The 20,243-nt window shown below is 40.5% G+C and overlaps 1 protein-coding gene across 1 annotated transcript in view; it reads right to left on the reverse strand.

Moving 5' to 3' along the window:
* The window catches only part of LOC123630466 (kalirin), a 457,953-nt gene that overhangs the window by 111,993 nt on the left and 325,717 nt on the right, over positions 1–20,243 (reverse strand). Inside the window, exons 12-13 of the mRNA XM_045540114.1 lie at positions 11,391–11,599; positions 7,904–8,078 (exon numbers count right to left, since the gene is read on the reverse strand). Of these exons, the coding sequence (XP_045396070.1) occupies positions 7,904–8,078; positions 11,391–11,599 (384 nt within the window). The remainder of the gene's footprint in view (positions 1–7,903; positions 8,079–11,390; positions 11,600–20,243) is intronic.

Consider the following 20,243-nt stretch of genomic DNA (forward strand, 5'->3'; position numbering starts at 1 on the left):
TTCTGGCCTTATATAAATGCCAGGCATATTTTATCCTTGCAAGAAAACAAACTGCCTTCCTCTAATAGGGTATTTTTGTTTAAGAGTTTGGTAATTCTTTTTTTGTAATTGACTCTGCCAGATTGCTCAGTACAAAGGTAATGTTAACCTAGAATTCTCTGGTCCTCAGGGGCCTCTGTCATGAATAGGAGACACATCTGAAGTCTGGCATTGGGGTGTGAACAGAGAGACTAAAGTTGCAGCAGAGAGACGTGTGACCTGTTCCTGCACAGCCAGGTCCTCTGTATGGCAAGAGCAAGTATCTTTGGTTCCTACAGTGGATGCTCTGCATAGACACTCAGGGATCCCCTAGTACGTATGATCAGTAACACATTAGGAGAGAAACAATGGGGAGGAATAAGATGGAATGTTTAACTGCTAAAATCTGGAAGGAAATATCTATACATATATAGAGAGGGATGAAAATGTATTGTGAATAATAACAATGCTGACTACAATGTATTAAATGCCAGGAGTTTTGCTAAAAATCTTATATGTGTTAATTCATTAAAGCCTCACAGCAACCCTGTGGGCTGGGAAATATTATCTCATCCCCATTTCTCAGGTGAAGAAACTGAGGCCTCAAGTAACTTAGGCAAGTTAATAAGCAACTTGCCTAAGGTCACACAGTTAGTAAAGTTGGTGAAACAGGTTTCAAATCCAGGTAGTCTAACTCAAAATACTGCATGCTTGATCAAGGCATTACTGCCTCTCAGCAAAGGTGATGATACATTAATATATTAATCAACACTACATATGTTGTATATATTAAGGTCCAATCTCATTCCAACTGACAGGGAGGAGGAATCGTCCATGGCATATTTCATTGTGATGAGAGCTACTGACATGCATGGGCTATCAATTGCAAAATGAGCATTTTTTTTTGTTTTATGATGTCATTATTTTTATTAAGATGAGACAAGTGAAAGCTAAATATTCTCCACTGGCCTACAAGTGCTGGCTGATAAAGAAAGACATATTGCTGCTGAAGAGACCATCTCATTGCAAGGGAAGAGCTATTTTATCTATAATGTGTTGATATAGGTTATCACTGTGAAACTAAAGTACCATAGTCATTTACTCTTTTTGGCCAATATAATGGTCTTTTCTGTTAATCAATTTATAAAGTGATGAGATTAGTGAATTATAAAACAGATTATTTTAAATGTATCATAGCATTTCCCTCTGTTTTACAAATATATATAATCTGTCTGAAGAGTTAACATATTTATTTAAATAGTTATACGAAGACCTTTGGGGATATTGCAAAAATTTTCCAGAAAAGCAGAGGGACTTAGCAGTAATGAAATCCACTCAGTTGTTTTTAATTATTGGGAAAATAATGTGAGAACATATTGCAAAATGCTGTAATTGATGAGTTCCAGTGTTTAACTACCTAATTTCTATACCAATAGAATAATTCGGATAACTGGATAATTTTTATGGCCAATTTCATGTTCTTTTCTTCACTATCATGATTAAACTGAAGTCTTTGATATAATCATGACTTTGCCAATTAACAGGGTTGGAGGGCATCCTGATTAGTAATTTTGTCTATACCTTTGACTCTTATCAGTCTGAGACTTGCAGAACTCTATTCTGTTTTCAAAAGATCTCCCCTTTGTTGAAAAGCTCCTACAACCCATATCGCTCGCTCATTCTAGTGCCTAGCAATGCTTCAGTGTTGCAATGTTCTTTTCTCCCACGTAAGCTGAATACCTAGTGCTTAGCTTGTATCTGCTCCCTTCTACTGTGTCCTTACCAGAAAGGAGGCACACACAGCACTCGAACCTTGATAATGTTACCTGCGTTCAGGTCCACAGCCCCAGACCCACACCACTGGAGTGATCTGAAAGTTTTACCAGGGATTTTTGATAATTTACTGAAAACAGGTGACTTGCCAGAATACTAAAGCTATGTGAATAATCCTGATTTTTTTTTTTAAAGGAAGATGGTGGGGGAAACCTCCCAATGATCCTGACAAAAAGTCTAGGAGAGAAGTGAGGAGTTTGGTTTACTTCATTGTATTCATTCTGCATTTCCTTCCTAAAGGGTCTGGGCTACATTTAGAAAATGTTACCATGATCACTCACTAGAGAAGAATCCACAAAGATTACCTCAGATAGCTCTTATTTTCTTCCTTGATATAGTTACTATGTTGGTGGATTTGGCATATTAAAAACATGGAGAACAGAAAGGCTTTGCAGTATCACATGGTATCTCAGGAAGAAAAAGCGATTAAATTGGACTAGATGATGGGGCCCTTAGATGGTCCGCAGCTGACCGTGGCTGTGCAGGCTAATGGCTCTGCGTCCCCGGAGGAGAACCTGCAGTGAAGGACCATAGGGCCTTGTCTCACCTGGCCAACATTTCAAACAGCCACGATATTGACAGCAATAATAAATTAAATTTAAATCTGTTTTCACAGGCTGAAGAGCTGTATAAAAAAAGTAAAATTTGAGGGGAGAAATATAAAAGCTGCCATTAATTTTAAAAATGTCAGTGTAATGGAAGCACTTACCTTGAAAAGATAAGCAGGGGCTTTTAAGTGAGCAAAGCCTATTCAAGACAGGCGATGTGGTCACTGAAAAGGCACCCACGGCCTGGGCTGCACCAGAGCAGCTGTCCTGAACGCACTCACCCAAGGTGTGCACGTGAGCTGGGCTTAGCTAACCAGAGTCCCTTCAGCAGAGGGTGGCCAAGAGAGTCAGTGTCTAGAGACCATGCATGTCCTATCCAGAGAGAGGCGAATAAATTGGGGAAATGTACCACAGAGAAGGGCTAATAATAAAGAGAAATATAGATAGAATTTTTAGAGGAGTCTGCAGAAATAGCCCATAAAATTTCATCATTTTTCCGATAAAGGAAAAGAGGCCTATGATAAACATTTTCAAATGTTTTTAAGGCTTCCAAATAAAAGAAGGAGCAGAATTGTTCTCATTTTTCTCCCAGAGAGCAGAATAAGAACCAAAGTATAAAAGGTGGAGCTTTTGGTTCAACACAATAATGAAATCCTGAGTTCCCTCCTTTCTCCTCCCTTCCCTGCTCCCCTCAGTGTTCTCATCAAACTGTGAGCCTCTCTCTATCATAGCATTCTCACGTTGTGTGATGATTCTCTGTTTCTGTGTTTCTCCCCAAATGCCCTCTAAGGGCAGGGACTGTTGTATCTTCAATGCCCAACATAGTTTTTGGTACCTAGTAGGTGCTCATTAAATGTTTACTGAGTTGAATTTCTATACAGGTAAAAGGCTGACTGAACAATCTCTTTCTAATATAAAATGCTAAGGCCTGTATATACCACCAGTTGAAGAGTTGAGACCACCTGAGTTAGGAATGAAATAGTTACAATCAGTGTTCTCTAAGTGGAAGCTTCCTCCTTGAAGGCCATTTCTTCCCAGCCTCAGCCTGGTCCCAACTTGTTTTAATGTGAAGTCCACAGATTTAGAATTGGCTGCTCCATTCCTTACTCAGGTTAGTTACTCAAATGAACTTGCAGGTGCACTGAGCAAACTTAGTTTGCAATCACAGAGTTAGAGATTTAAAAGAAAGACCATAATAGGTGGCCCATACTTTCAGAAAGTCTTTTGTCTAAAGTATCTTTCTTGGTGTCATTTCTAGGACTCTCCAACATGAGTATGCCACTCAGGGCATGCCCAAGATTATTCATTGACAGTAGAGAGAAAAATTCTCTCGACATAGATATGCATATATGTATTATATGCACATATACTTTATCAAACCAACACAAAGTATACAAAGTTTCCCTAGACTTTCCCTAGTAGATTGATGCTGGAGTCTCACTCTGACCACATGGCGGGTGGTTTTGTGCCATTCATGATACGAGAAGGCTCCTCAGGAGTATCACAATTCAGAGGGGCTGACTGTGGCTCATTTGTTCATTGCTTTCAGCATATTTCAAATTATTGCTGTTTTTCATGTGCCCAGTTAAATGGATTTATCTATTATCTAGTTTTAACTAAACTAACCTTCACAAAAAGACACATGGTTTAACAAGGTTCCTACAAAGAAACTGTAGTTTGAAGATTATACTAATCACGAAAGCACAGAGAGCCCTGAACTCTCTGTCAGCCACATTATGGAGTAAGGAAACAATGAAAATCTAATCAAATCTGTCAAGAAACGGGGCAAAAAAATAACTGGAAATTATCACAAGATTATTTGAAATATGGAACCACAACTTCTAACGAGAAAGCTAAACTGCACCTGGAAGGCATATTGAGTTTTGAGATTATTAGCTAGTGATAGAACATCTTTATAATTTATAAACTGTACATATGTAGGGGACTGCAAGTTCAAAAATATTTTTTTGAGAGGGTACATAATCAAACATGTTTGGAGACCATGGGCCTATTCTTGCTTCTAAAAACATTTTATTAATATTACTTTCTGATCATTCTAATTGTAGAAAACTTGGAAATCTTTTGATGCAAGAAACCACGAAAAACAAAAAAATCACCCATATTCTTACCACCACAAAATAAACATGATTAGCATTTGGTAAAGTGTCTCTTCTATCATAACCAGTTCATATAACATGTCTCTCATAGAGGGAGGCTGAAGCTACAGGACAGAACTTCTTGGAGCATCCTGGTCCACTCTAGGTCACTTCGTCAAGTCTCCGTGGAATCCAAAAAGGTATGTCAGGAATGCAGCTGCAGTCCTGGTTTTGAACATCTGCCTAAAATATCTGAAATGTTTCACTTTAAGTGGGGGTGCCCTATAATGTCATTCCAGGTTATAATGTGGGAGGCACACACACCACTGCTATTGAGTAAAAGGAGACTGGTGTAGCAGCTCATGTGCTATCCTAATTTTTAAATTAATTGTCTCATCTCAGCCATCAGTTAAGGCACCATGGCTAGATTCCCCAGATGTCGGGGTAGCAGGCCTACTCTGGTGTTTAGTAATCCCTAGGAATTTGGAGTATGTCCATCACATGCCTTCCTCTAGGAAAGAAACCACAGCTGTAGGTCCTGCAATCACAGACTCTGCCCTGGCTTATGTCAGTTCTGACATGTCTCTCATTACAGAAACCACCCTCAGTTTCACACTCTGAAGCTTCTCTAGAAGTTTGCTCTCCATCCCCACGGTGAAACATAGCTGGTATTTGAAATAATCTCATCACCCTCAAAAATAACTTCTGACAATCTGACTTGAAGCAGAGCTTTTCCATAGGTTTGGCAGGATTTCCATTTCTATCTAAGATTAGATGCAGCATTTCCCCCAAGCTTTGGGCCTCCCCGCAAATGGGGAATAAGACCCCTTTGAAAAGGTAGATGTCATAGCCTACAGCAGAAGATGCAGACTCAAATCCTTGTTTTTATCTCCCTCATTTTATCAGGCCCTCACACCATTTCCCTGCTTCTGCTCTACTGCATATCAAGTCATTCAAGTTGTTGTCCAGCACTTGAGGTGGGAAGAGAAAGGTTTATATATAGAAAGGCTGGAGAATGCAAATCCTACCATTTAAATATCAAGTTCCTCTATTGCAACATATAAGTGGGATCCAATTTTAAAGTATTTGATTTATACTCATATTTTTTAAAGAATACTTTCTGCATATGCTTTGGGTTATTTTTCAGGAGTGGAACTGGATTTGCTCAGAATCGCTGCAGGCCAATACACCCTTGTGATGCCCCCAGCTGACATCAGGGGTACAGTCCAAGTAGAAGGACCCCATTTTGGGACTGAACCAGCAACCTGACCTCCAGACCACAGACATCTAATCAACACTCAAAACGTCAAACCCTCAGATTGTTTCCTTCCCTTAAGCATTTTTTTTTTTTTTTTTTTAACGACAGAGTCTTGCTTTGTTGCCTGGGCTAGAGTGAGTGCCGTGGTGTCAGCCTAGCTCACAGCAACCTCAAACTCCTGGGCTTAAGCGATTCTACTGCCTCAGCCTCCCAGGTAGCTGGGACTACAGGCATGCGCCACCATGCCTGGCTAATTTTTTTTCTATATATATTTTAGTTGGCCAGATAATTTCTTTCTATTTTTTTGGTAGAGACTGAGTCTCGCTCTTGCTCAGGCTGGTCTCAAACTCCTGACCTCGAGCAATCCACCTGCCTCGGCCTTGCAGAGTGCTAGGATTACAGGCGTGAGCCACCGCACCTGGCCTAAGCATTTTTTTTTTTTTATGTGGACCTGGAATGACAGTGGAGTAAATAAAGAATACAACAGCAAAATCACCACACCTGCTAACACAATTTCCCCCATGGATATATTCACTCCCAGTGGGCGAAGTGGGGCTGAAGAAGATTGTGGGAGTGCCTGGGGCCTACGCCACTATAATCAAAAGTAACCTCTATTTAGTTTTGTGAGTCTCACTCCAGTGAATAAAGAATAATGACTCATACCCTTTCTCTTCCCTCTCTTTATTACGCTTTGTCTCCCCACGTTTATGAAGCTCACTACATATACTCTTCACTGTATGCCAATATCTTTATTTTTCCACTGGCATTTTGATTGTTCTTCCAAAATACGTTTTAATAGTACTGCTACCTGAAATCCTTAGTATAGATTCAAAATAAAGGAAAATTATCAGTAAATTCACCTAAAGTTATGGAATCAGCTGGAAGGATAATTAAGATCTAGATTTAAAGACTTATCTTCTCCTCTGTTCCAGAAACTGTCCAGAAAGCACCTTTTCAAACATGAAATCTTTAAGCAAGAAATTACGAGGGCTCCCAGGGAGGCAGGTGTAGAGATATGCTTATAAGAAGAGAAAGATCACAGGAGAGTAAGGGACAGGAAGATGAATACCTTTAAGTTGCTTTTCTTTTACATTTCAGATTCTCAATATAAACATTTTTGGTCCCAGGATAGAAGAAAAGGGCAGCTATTGCCAAGACAGTCCTCTGGTCCTGAGTTGGATTAGGATGGGATATTGGAGCTTTCAATATTTAAAAAGAAATCATTTTCCTTCCAAACTAGTTCCATTGAAGGTTTCACAGATATTGTTGGGAAGATGTCTCCAGAAACCCAGAAACCCCAACTCCAAGGAGGTGGTTGGAATGCAAAACAAAGGTACAAAGAAATGGGAGGTGGAAAATTTGCCCTCCCTCCTGCTATATCAGCCAGGAGCAAAGAAGATATGCCTTTAATTTAACCCTTTATCATCCCTGAAAAGGCAAAAGTGCCTTATGTGTTGGACGTTCTTCATACCCCTATTGGCCTGGCTTTAGTTACTGTTTCAAAGCAGAAAATAATAAAAGGCAGAAATTACATGGGGCAGACATTGTTCATTGTTATCACAAAGGGGGGATAAATATGCCAGAATATGGGATTCTGACCTTCTAAAAAAGAACTGAGGAGTCTATGAAATGAACCAACAAATGGCTTAATACAAACTTACTTTCTGAATAGGCAGAAATCAAACTGAGGATACAAGTCTTCCTTCCTGTGGCTGCTGGCTTCTTGGCTACTCTGTGATTGCATCCAATCCCTGCTCTACATTTATCAGCTGAGGAGGCCACTAACTTTAACACTTACCCACTCATAAAGCTATGAAATTCAATGACTCTACTTCAGTCATCAAACAGCCAATTCCATGGTCTTTCAGGAGCCAAAGTACCAAGTAACAGTTCCATGATTAGCAACAAAAAACTTCTCAATGAAGTAATCATAGACAGAAAGTAAACCAGAGGGGCTCTGCTTGGCAGTGGGGGATGAGACGGACTAGAACGAATATATCATGGTGAACTGATAATTTCTTGAATTTTAAAAACACATGCTTGATGCTCTAATTCCCTTAGGTTACTGCCCTGCACTAGGCACAGTGCCCTTGGCCGAGAGCTCTCCTTGGCCCCCTCCCTACCTCCCCTCCGTGGTCCCCCACCTCTACCTCGATGGTGTACTGCTCAAAGATGCGCAGCTGTAGGAAGATGTCCAGCTTGATCTTCCGCTCGTGGAACAGCTCTTCCATCTGCACCTGGGCATCGTCCAGCTGCTGTAGGACTGACTCGATGTGGCTGATGGAGCTACTATGGGGCGTCTTGTTGTTGGACACCGCTGAGTCCCTGTGGCAGAGCAGGGGTGGGGGAAGAAAGGGGGGAGAGGCCTTGCCATGTTAGAAGTGACAGAGGAGAAGGGCCTTCCACATCCAAGCAAGGTGGATGTGAGTCAGTTGAGTCATTTAATCAACATGCATTTATCAAATTCCTGTTGTGAGCCTGACACTAGCTGCTTTGTAAGTGAACCAAAGATACATGCATCCTCTTTTGGGTTCACAACTCTTTCTAAGACTAGCTGCTCTCCTATTCCTTAGACAGAATTGTGAAAGGAATACAATGAAATAATGCATGGGAAAGGGCTCTACAAAACATAAATTAGAGAAGTGGAATGGTTCCATACATATGTGCAACCTAATATGTATAGTTTTAATGCACACACACATATCACATATATCACAATACATAAGAGTAGACACATTAAAGGCATATGAAAAAAAAGAACCCCTCCTAGTTTTACTTCACAGGATTGTTAAAATAAGATGACATCATGGTTGCCAAATTGTAAGCATCTACTTTAAAATGCTCTGCCAAAGTCACAGGCTGGTGTTGTTAACCAGGCGTCAAGCTGTAGTTAGGAAAGCACAGGATTGGGAGTCTGCAGACCTACATTAGATCCCTACTCTGACGTATGTAGGCTGGGGGCCCCAGCTGCCTCACCTGTAAGGTGGACTTAATAATCCCTGCCCTGCTCACTTCCCAGTTGGCTGTTAAGTAAGACACTGCAGGTGAACTGTGACCAGTAATGCACTGTATGATTGATCATTAATCCTGAAAGGACATGAGTGAAGTGTCAAGTGCTGCCTGGGGCACAGGACCAGACTTGGAAGAGTAAAGCCTAGATCGCAAGAGACTGGGACAACAAACAAAGGTTTCCAAGAGTTTTGGTTTGGGGTTTTGATGAAATGGATGGACACAGTCAAGTAGATGTGCGGGGCACGCTCTCTGAGCCACGGGAGGTGACATGTTGTAGAGGGGAACCAAGAGATCTACAGATGGACCTGCTCAGAGGAATGGGGAGGTGGTGAGACCTCCAAAGAGGTAGCTGTAAAAAAACTAGGGAGGTTATGAAGTTTAGATTCTATAGGACCTCGAGGCCTAAAACTTGAAATAAACTGGCACGTTTATTATCTTGTGACCTTCTGGTATCTTATACAATTTAAGAAGTCAGAGGACAAGGGGAAAATCATTAGTTTCTCATTCTCAGGCTTTTTGCAAGCCACATCTTTTAGCCTGTGCTTGTCTCAGAAGCAATGGTACCTGAGCTCACACTATCTGTTTCTGAAGATGGTATAAAAGCCAGTTTGTCAAGCACCCTGCCCTCTGTCATTCACAGAGCACTCAGTTCTTGCCTTCTCACCCTGGCCTATTGGGGCATGACACAGGCACGGTTCCTAGCCCCGCTAAGGCATAGACACCCCCAGTCATGAAAAGAACATGAGAAATGGACTCAATGATACCCATTATGTATTTGTTGAAGGCTTTGCTGTTGGGAGGATATGATTGTTCTCTCTGACTTCTCATCTCAGACTTTCTCCGTCGCATGGCTTCAAGAGGAAAAGAATGACTTCTGACCATTTTGTACAGTCCCTGTGTCAGTGTCACACTCACTAGGAAGCACAGAGAGGAGGCAAAAGCCCCCTGAGGTGCTCCACTGATGGGTGTGTGAGGAACCACAGAGAACCCAGGGAAGATGTGTTTCTGGTGTGTGGGGCATCCTGCCAGCATCCACTAAGCACCATTTGCGTCTCTTTCCCTCTGACAAGAGATGTCAGGGAAGGGAGCCTGGGCTAGAGTCGGGCTAGCGGAGGGACGAATGGCCACCAGTGGCTCTTGTTCATGCGCCTGTGGTACTCCCTAAAATCCATGAAACTTACCCTTGTAGAACAGGCATCGCCCACACTGTTGCCTTCACTATCACTGGGTAGCCTCATGCCCTCAGGCACTGTGCATGTTTAACATTGGTGGCTGTTAAGAGCAAGCGGCACCTCCATAGGCCCAGCCCCACAGGCAGAAAAGCCAGCTAAGCTTATGGAAAGTGTTCGGAGAGAAAACACAAAAGGCGTCACAAAATTCTAGTGCTGACAGGGCTCCTAGAGCAAACCCCTTAATTACACAGACAAAGCAGCTGAGACCCAGGAAGGTTAAGTGACTGCCCACTATTTGGAATTTTCTTCAGAAGCAAATGACAGTGGAGGTTCCTAGGGAGGCGGACAGAACTGTCATGTATAATATAGTCATGAGGGTGAATTGGGAGAAGAAAGGAAAGAGGCTGTCTTGTTAGTATGCAACAGAAGGATTCAGAACATCTCATGTGCATGTTTGGAACAGAAATCATTAATTTCCAACAGAAAAACATGCCAGAGTTTTCCAAAGGTAATTTCTCATTGTTTATTTAATTGGACAACTGGTGTGGGGAAAAAAAAAAGACGTCTGCAGTTGAAGTAATTCCCTCAGGTCCCAGGGCTGGCCTGGGACTTGCTGATGAGATTATTTCTGTTCAGAGCTGGCAGAGGTCCCAGCACTCAGTGATTTTAGGATAGGAACAAGTCCCTCCGGGCAGGCATCATTGGCACCATCAAATCCTATTTATACAGCACCTGGGCATGGGCCTGGCTGCCGAGGGCTCGCTCGAGGCCTGACGACACTTTACTGAGGAGCCAGTGTCCTTTACGGGGGCAGGAAAGTCGGTACTGATGCCAACAGGAAGGAGGCAATGGTGTGGGTAATTCTAAACAAATGTAAGGCTTTAGACAGGATTTCCCTTCTTAGTTAGGGTTGTTTAGGTTGATACAGAAGGAGTTTTATTTTCAGGGCAGCAAGGAATGGTGGACAGGTCAGAGACAGGTAATGTGGGACAACAACACGTACTCTCTATGTCCTCGTGGTACCAGAGTCAAACACCAGCAACATGTCCCGATTCTGCTGACTGGGGCACTGGAGTTCAGAGTTCACCTAGGATCAGATGCCAGGTAACACAATCTTCCCTAATGTCTGTTTCTCCACATGACCAAATATGTCATAATGCTTAATGAAGATATTATTTATTTTTTGTTGAATTTTGTTAATTTTTGTTGTATTTATGTTACTTATTGATTTACCATTCCACATGATAAATAATGCTTTGAACCATTTGAGATTTTTACTATTTCATTTTAGACTCAAGTTGGGTATGGTGCAGACATTTTTACATTTTACAAATGAAGAAACTGAGGCTCACACATGACCACAAAACAGGTTGCGGTGACTCAAGACTGGGACAGGACTTATCTCACGTCTAGCCCGAGGCATTTCCCACTGGAAGGCACTGCCCATGCTGACCTGGCCTCGCTGGGCTCCCCTAGGGAGGGAGGCGCTGACCTGAGCTGCTGGATAAGGTCTTCGCCTTCCTTGATGACATTGAGTGTGGCATCCAGGGTGGCCGTCTGTTGCTGCTGGAACTGCTTGATCAGTTCCTGGACTGCATCCACGGAGTCCGCACAGACATCTTCCAGCATCTCCTTCTGAAGGTCTTCCATCCATGTCCACAACTGTGAGGGAGAGAGCAGAGACTCCACTCAGGGCAGACGGGAGAGGCCAGGGTGGAGCGAAGGCAAGGAAGCCAGCCTGGAGTCGTCCAACCTACCTTTGGCCAGTCAGAGCAATGGCAGAGTGTCCCTCCCACCAGCACAACCATGGATCAGTTTGCACCTCATGGCTACATTTGCTCCATTAGTGCTGGCCTTCCCTAAGACAGGAATCACCCTTGGCTTAATCTCCCTGTGGTTCACGGAAATCTGCAGGTAGTCTTAGAGCAAAGAGATCACTCATCTTTGAGAGACTAGGGAGAACAGGAGACTCGAATGGACAAATATTAACACTATGTCATCCAGAAAAGAGGAAAGAGAGGGCTCTTCATACTTCTTTCAGGAAGCTAGATATTGATTCCTAGAAATTTATCATGATATTACAAATATGCAAAAAATGTGATTCTCAGTAAGAACCAAATGAAGATTATTTAAGCATGACCTGTGCTATGGTAAACTATTTTGTACTTTTCAGGATGGCTAGGTTGATTAGGAAGTTGAATGCTACTTTAATTTCAATAAAAGTACAAGACATTCCCCATTATATTCAAGATGATGAAATGCAAGTAGGATGATATTACTGATCAGACAATTTTAAAAGAGCTAAGTATAGAGTTTAGAACAGAATAAGCACTGAACATGATGAGTTAAAATGAATTACTGAAAACTCATTTATTGACAGTTCTTCCCTGTACTGAAAATACTCATAGGTCTCCCGTGGCCTGCCACACGGCTCCACTTTTGACTGCTCTTACTGAGAATTTTCATAAATGAGAGAGGGGAAGATGTATCTGGCATTTGCTTTGAAATAGGGAGTCTTCACCTCGCTAGCAGGAAAGATAAGCTCAGGGCTATACCAGGGAAAAAGCTAGTAGAGAGAGAAAATTGATAGATGGGGTCAGAAGATGTGGGGCCCCCCCCATTACTTATGGCGCCTTTGAGCAAATTGGCATACACTTTGATCTCCATGACTTCATGTGTAAAATAGGTTGGGGAAAGCATAAAATAAAATGGTTAGTTATCATTCAGTTCTACCATTTTTAAGTCTTCCATGTAAAAAAACAGAACAGATAAATATCTAAGTCAAGAATATTATTTGATCTAGTTGGGTCTCAGTATGGTAAACCATGCTATTGCCTTTGCAATAAGGGATAAAGAAAAAAAACAATAAAGAGAGACAAATATAGTCTTCAAGATTCTGGGCAACTTAGTCTTTGTTCTTCAGACAGACAAGTCCTAGGTGTGGCAGAACAAGTTGGGTTAACAAGAAGATTAATAAGCCTTGGAGGTAGTGAATAAGAAAGCGTAAAGAATGTCTTTCTTATACAGTTGAGTAACCTCTTGAGCCTCAATTTCCTGATCTACAAAATGGGAAGAATAAGATTCGCCCTGCTCACTTCAAAGATTATGAGGGTTGAATAATTTACTTATTATTAACACTTTAAATAAACTTGTGGCATTACTAATAAGCCTATAGCATTGTGCTGATTGTTACAGGAAATGCAAATTATTATCATTCAGTGTCCTTGTCATTTATCAGCTTGCAAACCTGGTTGTAATTAGTTCAGTTTATTTCCTTTCTAAATAAGCACTTTGTTATAAAAACACAAACCAAGTTTTCTAGACCATTTAAGCTAAGACACATTTTCCTATAAGTATGAATGTGCTGATTTTGAGTCAGTATAACACCTGGAAGTGCAGGACGTTGATCACTTCATACCTTCTGGCTGTAGTTTTGTCTAGAGAAACAATCATTTTCTAAGTTTACTGAAGTTCTTGGGTAAGAGACAATGGATTCTTTGAAAAATTATTTTATAGAGAGGCAACATAGCAAAGTCATTAAGAGTTTCAAACTCTAGTTCTACCATGTATTAGCTATATAACCTTGGGTAAGCTACCTACCCTCACTACACCATGGCATTCCTTATTAGTAAAAAGGAGATAATAATAGTGCTTACCCACAAAATTGTTATAAAGATTACAAATAAGTTGATATATATGTGTATCTATGCAAATTAGTGATATATATATATATATATCTATATATATCTCATTTCTAAATAGTGCCTGACGTATAGGCAATGCTATGTAAGTGCCAGCTGTTATTACATTTAAAAGATATTTTTAATGCAAACCATCTCCAGTTCCCGCTAGAGGGCAGTGGGAAAATTTGAAGTATTTCATTTCAGAGTTAATAAAAGATCCACCAGATTTATTCCTTCCATTTACTAGGTTGAGGTGGGCTTCTCTTTTCTGTTTTTGCAATTTTGTCCTGGGATATCTGAGGAGAGCCTGGAGACTAAAAATTCTAGATGGTTCTAAAAAAAAGATGTGAAGAGAGATGAACATTTTGGACATAGAACAGATCATTTAAGAGAAGAAAAATTAATTCAAAGTCTTAACAGAGGGCAGATGCTGGGAAGGCATTAGGACTGAAGAGTAATTAGAGGAAGGTCGGCACTTACTGTTACAGGAGTAGCAGAGTCAGGAAAGAGTCTTGTAGGTATCTTCAGGATTTTATTTTATTTAAAACAATTTTGTTTTCAGTACTATCCTTAAGTTATTTTGGTGGCTTCATAGCCTAGAGGGTTTTTGGTTTTTATTTGTTTTATTTTGGCTTTTTGCTTAATAAAAACTTGAACACCTCTGGTGTAGATCTAGGGAAAAATGTCAGCATCTTTCCTTTCTGAGGAAATCCACCATGAGTCATGACATGGTGGTCATGCAGCTGAATTGTAGGGATAGTCAGAGACAAAGATGGCCAAACAAATATTAGCTTTGCAAATATAAAGCCTTCTTGAGAAAGACTAGGAACATCTGAGGATCCACAGTGACCTCTGAAGTCAACATTGCTAGGAAAGTGTGTCCTCCCCCAAATTATTCTTTGATTAGTGAACTAAAACATGATTTATCAGGTTTCTGTTCACATATTCTACCATATTATAAAGCAACTCTTGTCTAAAGTAGAGTTAGAACTACCACAAAGGAAAACCAGCTAAGAATGACAAGTACAGACTTAGATGCAGCTGAGTCCAGGGGTCAACAGCCTCATAAGGAAAGGAAGCATCATTTACCTTCAAGAGGATAAAATGTCCAAAAAATTGCTATTTATTTAAGAGAATTTGACTCAGAGATAGGGAGTGGGGATGACAGCACCAAAAACAAAGGATTAGTGGCCTCTGTCTCTACTTTTCCTTCTGTTAAAACAATAACAACAAAATAACCAGAGAGACAGAAAATCTTGAGTAAAATTGGAATTTACTGGGGCTAATTCTTGATTCTTCCCTTGTCTGGCTAGCTCTGTAACCTTGGGAGAATTACCTTACTTCAATTACTTCACACCTAAGGTGACGGTGGGGGGGGGCGCCGGGAGGAGGATGCATGTGTGTGGTTTCTCTACCTTGTCTCTAAGATCTTTCCAGCTCTAACATGCTGTGGTTTCTCTTCCGACACTGACGTAAAGAAGAGAGCAGTAATAGAATTGCTTCTCTAAGCTAAAAAATTGTAGGCATGGCTTTGACACTAGAACATGCAAAGACCAGAGAGTTCAGTACCAGTTCAAGGACAATTGTGATACCAAGTTAAGGTACTATTAACTTAAGCCTGAGTAGGAGCCACTTGAAACCCATGAGACCATGTGCACACATCACTGCCTGGTGGCAGCAAACTTAAATTGCAAGCTCATAATTTTGAATAAGCACCTCTGAGGCTTAGTACCATAGACAGAAATAACCATTGGTGTTGCTAAACCATGAGTAAGGGTCAATATTCCATTTCTTAGGTTGCAATTTTCCTACTATCTAAATGTCTGGTAGGTCTCCTGTGTTTGTGTCCATCTGATTTAGCCCTGAAGAGTATGCTTTGAAAAGAGTCCAAATTAGAGAGAGACTTTGATTACTACTTTACTAATTATCAGGCAGCCAGCAAGACCCAGCCAGAATGATCTCTCCTGTGAAGATACCACAAGCCAATGACTGCCAGAACCAATTAGGTAAAACCATGGAGTGAGTGAGGTTGGTTGGCCCCGGCAACCACACGTGCTTTTTCTTTACCCTTCCCCATTCCGGTTTCTCTCCCCCTGGGAAATTTCTTTACCTGCTGCTTATCTAAGGTATAACACATTTGCACTGCACCTTCCCCATCAACATGCCCCCCTTTCCAGAAAAAATTCCCATGTTTAAGACATTTCCAGACTCTTCTTGATCAAACTGCACTGTACTGTGACCCATTCTTTTAGAATCCTGCTCTTGCTTGGCAGTGACTACTTGTTCCATGCTGATATATATACTTAGATAGCTTTGTGCATTCCTTCTCTCAGAATATACATGTGGTTGTGACCAAAAATATCTACATCCAAAAGAATGGATCTAATTTGAGAATTTCTAGAACCTTGGCAAGGGTGTAGAGTTAAGAGAGCCTTTCAAAGCCCTACATAAGGTTAGCCCCATCCCGGTTGCACAGTGGGGGCAGTCCAGGAACCGGCAACTGAAAAAAGCAGGAAAGGGAGACAAGGAGGGGAGAAACTAGGAGGTTCGTAAAAAAATAATAAAGCTTATAGATGAGTGATTAAAGAAAGAGGTCGTTTATTTCATCATTTTCTCCTGCTCATTGGCTGTTCAATTTACATACCTCTGGCAGCACTTACGATGATACAATTGACTGACCCTTAGGGATATTGAAAGGAGACCATTTCCACAGGGTGAACCTCCCCGTCCCTCATTCTGAAGACATAATTTTTCTTTAGCATTGACCGCCAGCTTTTATTTCTTAAACAAACAGCACAACAGTTTGGCAATTGCAATAGAGCATGAAGCTGTTCTGTTCTTGAGGCCATCATCCCTGCTGAAGACCCATTCGGGTTTGGTTCTAGGGTGGGTAGGTAGAGGAACATGTGTATATGTGAGTGTTTGTAGTGTTTGTGGGGTGTGTGTATCTAATGGAGCAGGAAATGGTGTGGCAGAATGATTCCACAAGGTGAGAAACAAATGGAAGTGGGTCTTTAATTAAGCTGTCTAATAAAGAGCTCAGGTTGGTTACTTTGGCCATATTCCTTAGTTAATTGGATTGTCATATTCTTACTACAAAAATATCTAAATATGGATATTTTGAAAGCCCAGCAACTGTAGCATTTCCATGGGAACATAGCAAGGAAAGAGAACTCTGTCTGGATAATCTCTGGGAAGCAGATGACACTTTCTGCAAATGCTTTGTCCCTGGACAGAGAGAATAAGGACTTGGGTCCCTGCTTCTCCTTATGCCCTTCCTAACTTTCTAGACCAGCAAACAGAGCTGGCTGCCCTCCTCGCCCCAGGAAAAAAAGAAGATATTTGAAAGTTCAGCACAATTTGTAGTAATAGCTGAGGCTCTGGATATATAAGAAGGTCCCAAGCACATGTTTGTCACCTCTCTTTTTTGAATAGCTCTCCTAAGTAGGGATGAAAAGTTTCATTTTTGAAAAATAACACTAGGATTGTTTCTGATTATAAATTAAAAAAATATCATTGAAAAAAACTGTAAAATAAAAATATGCAAAAAATTAAATCACCCATAACATTCTTAAATTCTTGATATATTTACTTCCAGTATTCATTCTATGTGTGTTTCAAAATTGTGGTCATGCTGGAAAGACAGTTTTTTATATATTATACCACAAGCCCTTCCTCATGTCATTAATGATCTTTGGCAAGGAGATTTATAATGATTGTATAATACTTTACTATATAGATACAGTATGATTTGTTTAATGAGTCACCCAACACAGAACATTTGGATGGTCTCTAATTATTTAAGATTATGAATAATGCTGTAATGAAATGGTTAGATGGTTTTAACCTTTCAGACTCATACCATAGTGAAGAATTTACAAAACAAGTCCAATAGGATTATGCAGACTCTTCAATTTGCAGAAGAAATGAGCCTCAAGGTTATCTTTTTATATCTTCCTTCTGTTTCCTCTGTGATCCTAATTAGAGTAAACCTTTTGATGTGGGAAGTGGGCAAAAGTAAAATTACGAACTTCAGCCTAGGGAGTCATATGAAGTCTAGGTTAAATCATTTATAAAGATGGGTATTCAGTTCCCACCCAGAAATCTCCTATAAAGGGAGTTTAATTCCATGTAAATTACAGTCTATGATGGCATTCTATTATACATTGGCACCAAGGCAAAAACTTGTAGGAAGGAAGCAAGAAGAGGACGAAGGAAAGAAAGAAGGAAGGAGCTAGCTATAAGTAGGCAGGAAGAATCTATAACAATATTTATCTGCAACAGTCAAGGCCACTTTAGCAAAGCTAAGCAGAACATTTCCCTTCCATTCACTCCTTTCATGGTAAGAGGGAAGAACCACCACGGCAACTCAAAATTCCCTAGCAGACTTCTAGACTAGTCACCTTGATTATTATTCCTGCCTCTAGAGTCAAGAGGAAGGAGTCAAGAGTTAATAGATAGAGGATTAAATAGGACCCACACTTAGTAAGGTTTGAGAGGTGACAAGTCTTGAGAGGTATTAAACAGAATATGAAAAAATCAAACCATAGGAGTTTCTCTCATTAGACCATTCAAGGATGCTCACTTCTGCCCACCTAACAATCCATCCTGCCTGCCATGTAGGTCCTAAGGGAAAGCTCCCATCAGCAATTAAGACCCCCCCCAAGACCCCTTTATTTACATTGTCTGTAGAGTTTAAGTCAAAGAACTGGAGAAGATACAATATGGTTGAATGAGCTTTTCCCTCTTTTTTCTTCTTTTTCTTTTCTTTTCTTTTTTGTTAAGTATAGATTACTAGCTTTCCACTGTCAAATAAACCCATTCATTCAATATTTATTCAGCACTTGTATGCAGCAGACACAGTGGCAGGGATATACCGTAGTATCTCTATCTGCACATCTATAGCCGCAGGGGTACCATGCATATAACCACTACCAATCTAGTGAGGAAGAGACGATGACAGTTCAGTGTGACCTGGAACCACTGATAGAGGTATGTACATGGTGCTCTGGTCCTGTCTGGGTGGAAGTTGGAAGCACCAGGGAAGAATTAAAAAAAAAATTATGGCTGAGTTGAGCTGTCAAGTTCCTTATTAAGCCTACTTTAAATAGGCATTAAGGAAAATTTAGGAGGGACTTTCCTACTAGAAAAAAGATGGATGTTAGTATTATACTACTTTATTTTATAATAATTATGCTCATAATTACTACAAAGTAACAGAGATTAAGTTATTCTCCCAAAGGCACACAGCAGGCCCATGAAAAACTAGATCTGGAAATCACACATACCTGGTATCCAAGATCTTACTGTACTTCATATAAATACATGTGTATGCACATGTATGTACACACATACACATTCATATACCTGTGTGTGCACACACACATACACACACATCTTATTTTCTACCCTGCCTTGCAAATCACTTAAAGGGGCCTCATACGGGCTGCTTGGGTGTGAAGGTGACTGAGAGGGAACAGGCAGATACAAATCCTAATGTGTGGCCCCTGTGACCAGCTCCTCTGTGGCAGCCACTCAGAATGTTGCTTTTCTGTCCACCCTGAAAAACAATTAAAATCTATATGATCTGAGAGTTACAGATCTCTTAAATAGAAAGATCTCCACAACACACCCCTCTGTAACCAGGCAAAAGGGCTCCAAATTTCTCTCATATTTTTGGATCCAGGGGAAAGAGACTATGCTACATCCTGACAGCCCCCTGTTTGAATGAATTCCTTGATGAAAAAATTGCTCCAAGTCTCTATTTATTAGCCTTTACATAAAAGTCTTTGTGGCAAAGGAGAAAAAACATGGGCTTTAGAATCACAAAGACCTGGGATCAGTTTATACTTACCATATCCTACTACAAAACCCTGGGAAAATTATTAGTTTCTCTGAATGTTGTTTTCCCGTTTGTGAAACTGGAATAAGAATGACAATTCTCATGGCTATTGATTAGATAGCTTAGTACATAGTAGGTGCTAAATAAATTTCCATTCCCTCTCTAGCTCTTCACCCCAGTATCACATTGCTCCCTCTAGCACTATTTCACATGAATGTGATTTTATAAGCTGAGTCCCAGGGGGGAAACAAGGCTCAAGTTCAAACAGAACCAAGCTTAGCAAGATTTAGGAGCTATCCAGGAAAACAACAGTTAATAACTTCAGCCCTGACTATTCTTGTCTCCCACACTCCCAACACTTGCAATACTTTACAGTTCTCAGCCAAGATCCCTCTCCATTAAGCCTCTGCTTGGGAGTTCAGAAATGTAAGGATGAAAAAGAACAGAGGAGAGGAGATGCAAGAGGGAAAACGATAGCAAGGGTTATAGGAAGATACATAAAAAATCTTAGCTTTACTACTAAAACACTTTGGAACCTTAGACAAGCTATTTTCTAAGGCTTTGTTTCCCCATTTGAAAATAGGTTTAATAAAATCTGCATCATAAGATTATCATGAAGATTACATGAGATGATATATATAAGTGTCTGGTAAGTAGTAGGTACAAAATTAAACAAAAACACCTAATATATATTGAGTGTTTATAATGAGCCAAATCTTAGGCTAGGTAAGTCACCTATACCACTTCAGGCTATTACTAATATTATTGATTATTATTACCA

The sequence above is a fragment of the Lemur catta genome, chromosome 1 (genome assembly GCF_020740605.2).
Source record: "Lemur catta isolate mLemCat1 chromosome 1, mLemCat1.pri, whole genome shotgun sequence".
NCBI lineage: Eukaryota > Metazoa > Chordata > Mammalia > Primates > Lemuridae > Lemur > Lemur catta.